The sequence below is a fragment of the Pinus tabuliformis genome, chromosome 2_2 (assembly GCF_031772625.1).
Source record: "Pinus tabuliformis cultivar Carrire ecotype Pingquan chromosome 2_2, CPIR1, whole genome shotgun sequence".
In the NCBI taxonomy this organism is placed as follows: domain Eukaryota; kingdom Viridiplantae; phylum Streptophyta; class Pinopsida; order Pinales; family Pinaceae; genus Pinus; species Pinus tabuliformis.
Genome location: NC_142300.1, coordinates 1,260,971,836 through 1,260,974,615, shown reverse-complemented (window position 1 = coordinate 1,260,974,615; position 2,780 = coordinate 1,260,971,836). Strand labels below are relative to the sequence as shown.

The 2,780-nt window shown below is 34.6% G+C and overlaps 1 protein-coding gene across 1 annotated transcript; it reads left to right on the top strand.

Annotated features, from left to right (window-relative positions):
- The first annotated feature begins 265 nt into the window (after nt 1-265).
- On the top strand, nt 266-1,135 carry LOC149198072 (uncharacterized). The gene has a single exon (XM_089404055.1). It carries the CDS (start codon nt 287-289, stop codon nt 959-961), a length of 675 nt encoding a protein of 224 aa, XP_089260181.1. The 5' UTR covers nt 266-286; the 3' UTR covers nt 962-1,135.
- The last annotated feature ends 1,645 nt before the right edge of the window (nt 1,136-2,780 follow it).

Here is a 2,780-nt window from a genome sequence, read left to right as displayed (position 1 = left end):
TTAATTTACGTTCATTCATAATTGTGACGCGAAGAAAGTTCAGTGGACAGAAAATCGTGCCCAGCACAAGCAAAGCACTGACATAGGTTGACTCTTCACTACCAGTATTATATCGACAAGGAAATAAGTAGCTTCCATTGACTTTACAGGCTTACACAGCCCGTTGTTTTTAATACTATACCACGGTCTCCACGCCCATTGTTATGAAACCGACACTATATATAGAGAAAAACGAGGCCGGGTCATTTAACTCTGTGGAGTTATAGTCCTTTGTGCTACTGCAGAAATGAAGATCCCCTTATACGTCAAATGCCTTAAAGCAAGGCGTTTATGGAGGGTGATGAGATCTGTGGTGGTGGTGCTAAGAAGAAGAATTGCAATGAAGGGATTGCAGAAAATGGTTGTCTATCTACATATGAAGTACTATGGAGGACACAAACTCATGAACATAAAATCCATTGCAGGTAATTTGAATGACCACTATGAATTTTCATGCAGCAGCTCCCCTTCAGATAATTCATCCATCTACGGCCATGGCGTTAACTCAGGAAGTGGACGATATAGTTTGCATGGTCGTTTTTCTCTGAGAGCACTCCTGCCCTCCTGCACTCGTCTCAATGTGAACGATGAAATGGATTCCAAATGGGGTAATGCTGGTATTCCCGAGTTCATTGCCTGCGATAAAGATGATGACCATTATTTCAACGATATGGATTCCAATTTTTCAGCTAATTCTTGTTCCAATGATATGTCCTCTGAGTCCTACACTCATGTTTCAACGACCCCGTGTTCCAACTGCTCCACTCATGTTTCAACGACACCGTGTTCCAACTGCTCCTTGAACTCAGAAATTGACAAGCAGGCAGAAGAGTTTATAGCCATATTTCATCAACAGATGCGACTGCAGCGTCAAGACTCGTTTGGAGAATGGGAGGAAATGTTGGCCAGAGGATCCAGTTAGTTGAAATCAACCCTAGCTGCTGATTATTAATAATATATTTAGTGTCTTTACTGGGAGACATGTACTAGTTGTAATCAAGTGTTTTGAAATAAAACAAATTCACAATGAGGATGCGCATCCTGTGGCTCGTAATTTAGAAAAAGCCTGTGTTTTCAAATAATACCACAATAAGGATGCGCATCCTGTGGCTGATAATTTAGAAAATTCAGTACTAACTTCCTACCAAGTGTTACAAGTGCTCCTGTGGTTATAAAATTCAGTGCTAATTTCCTAGTAAGTGTTACGAGTCTATGGAGAATTCTGGATCAAAAGCATAGTATTCTCTCATGATTTATTAAATACTGAAACATATATTTATACAATCACATTTAAAGGGAGACAGTTATATATCTATAACTAAAAATACTAGAAATATTTAATGTATTTCTTAATCATAACTATATACAACAATCCCTAAAAATTATAACATTTTCCCCATTATGTATTTCTTAATCATAACAATATACAATAACCCCTAAGGATTATAACATTTCTCCCATTAATTCTAAGGGACATTTGACATACCAAGTAAAGATCTAAATTTTTCTCAATGCTTTTATAAAAATATTTACAATTTGTTTTGAATTTGTCAAATGAATTGTTTTGGTCTCTATATGCTGTTGAATTAAATGATGCTTGGTATTGATATGTTTGGTTCTATCCTGAAACTTTGGATTCTTGGTCAATTGAATTGCAGAAAAGTTGTCAGAGTTGAAGCTTTTTGTTTCTCATGCAAATCTTCAAGTATTTTTCGAAGCCAAATGATTTATTTTGTAGATTGAGTTTTTGCAACATATTATACTTTGGTGGCGGAATCAGCACTGAAAGATTGTTTGGGTGATCTCCAATTGATGGGTGCTGATCCAAACTCATCAAATAACCAGAAGTAGAAACTCCATTCTCCCTATCTCCATCAAAATCAGAATTTGAATAACGAGCTAGATGGAAGTCCAAAACTTTGGAAATTTTGATGTAGTAAATTTGGGTTCCTTTTAAATATATTTCAAAATTCTTTTTGTTGCTACACAATGCCCCTCACAAGGATGATGCATAAATCTAGAAAGTATTCCAACAAAAAAAGTTATATGAGGACTAGCAATAGATAAATAAATCAAACATCCAACAAGTTGTTTGTACTTTGTTTGATCTTCAAATGGTTTGCCTTCTTCTTAACTAAGTTTCAAATTCTGCTCCATTTGTGTAGCAACATGATTACGATCCATTATACTATATTTTTTCAATAACTTTCCAACATATATGTTGATGTTTCTTATCAACTTCAATTCCAAGATAATAATTAAGTAACCTAAATCTTTCATATCAAAAACCTTTTTCAAATCCTTCTTAATAGATGATATATATTCATCATTGTTCCCTTTGATCATCAAATCATCAACATAGACAACTAGATATACAAATGATCTTCCAATTTTCTTAACAAAAAGAGTTGCATCATCTAGGCCAAAATGCTTATAATTTAACTTAATAAGATGTCTAGCTAGCTTCTCATACCATGCACACCATGCAGGTAGTGCTTGTTTCAAGCCATACAAATACTTCATCAATTTGCGTACATTATGTTCTTTCCCTTTAACAGAAAAACCTTCTTGTTGAAACATGTAAATATCTTATTTCAAATCTCCATTTAAAAATACATTTTTAACATGGATATGATTATTTTTCCATTCTTTTTGAGCTTCAATAGCAAACAAAGATCTAATAGTGCCCCATTTATCTGTAGGAGAAAATGTCTCTGTATAGTCAACACCCACTTTTAGTG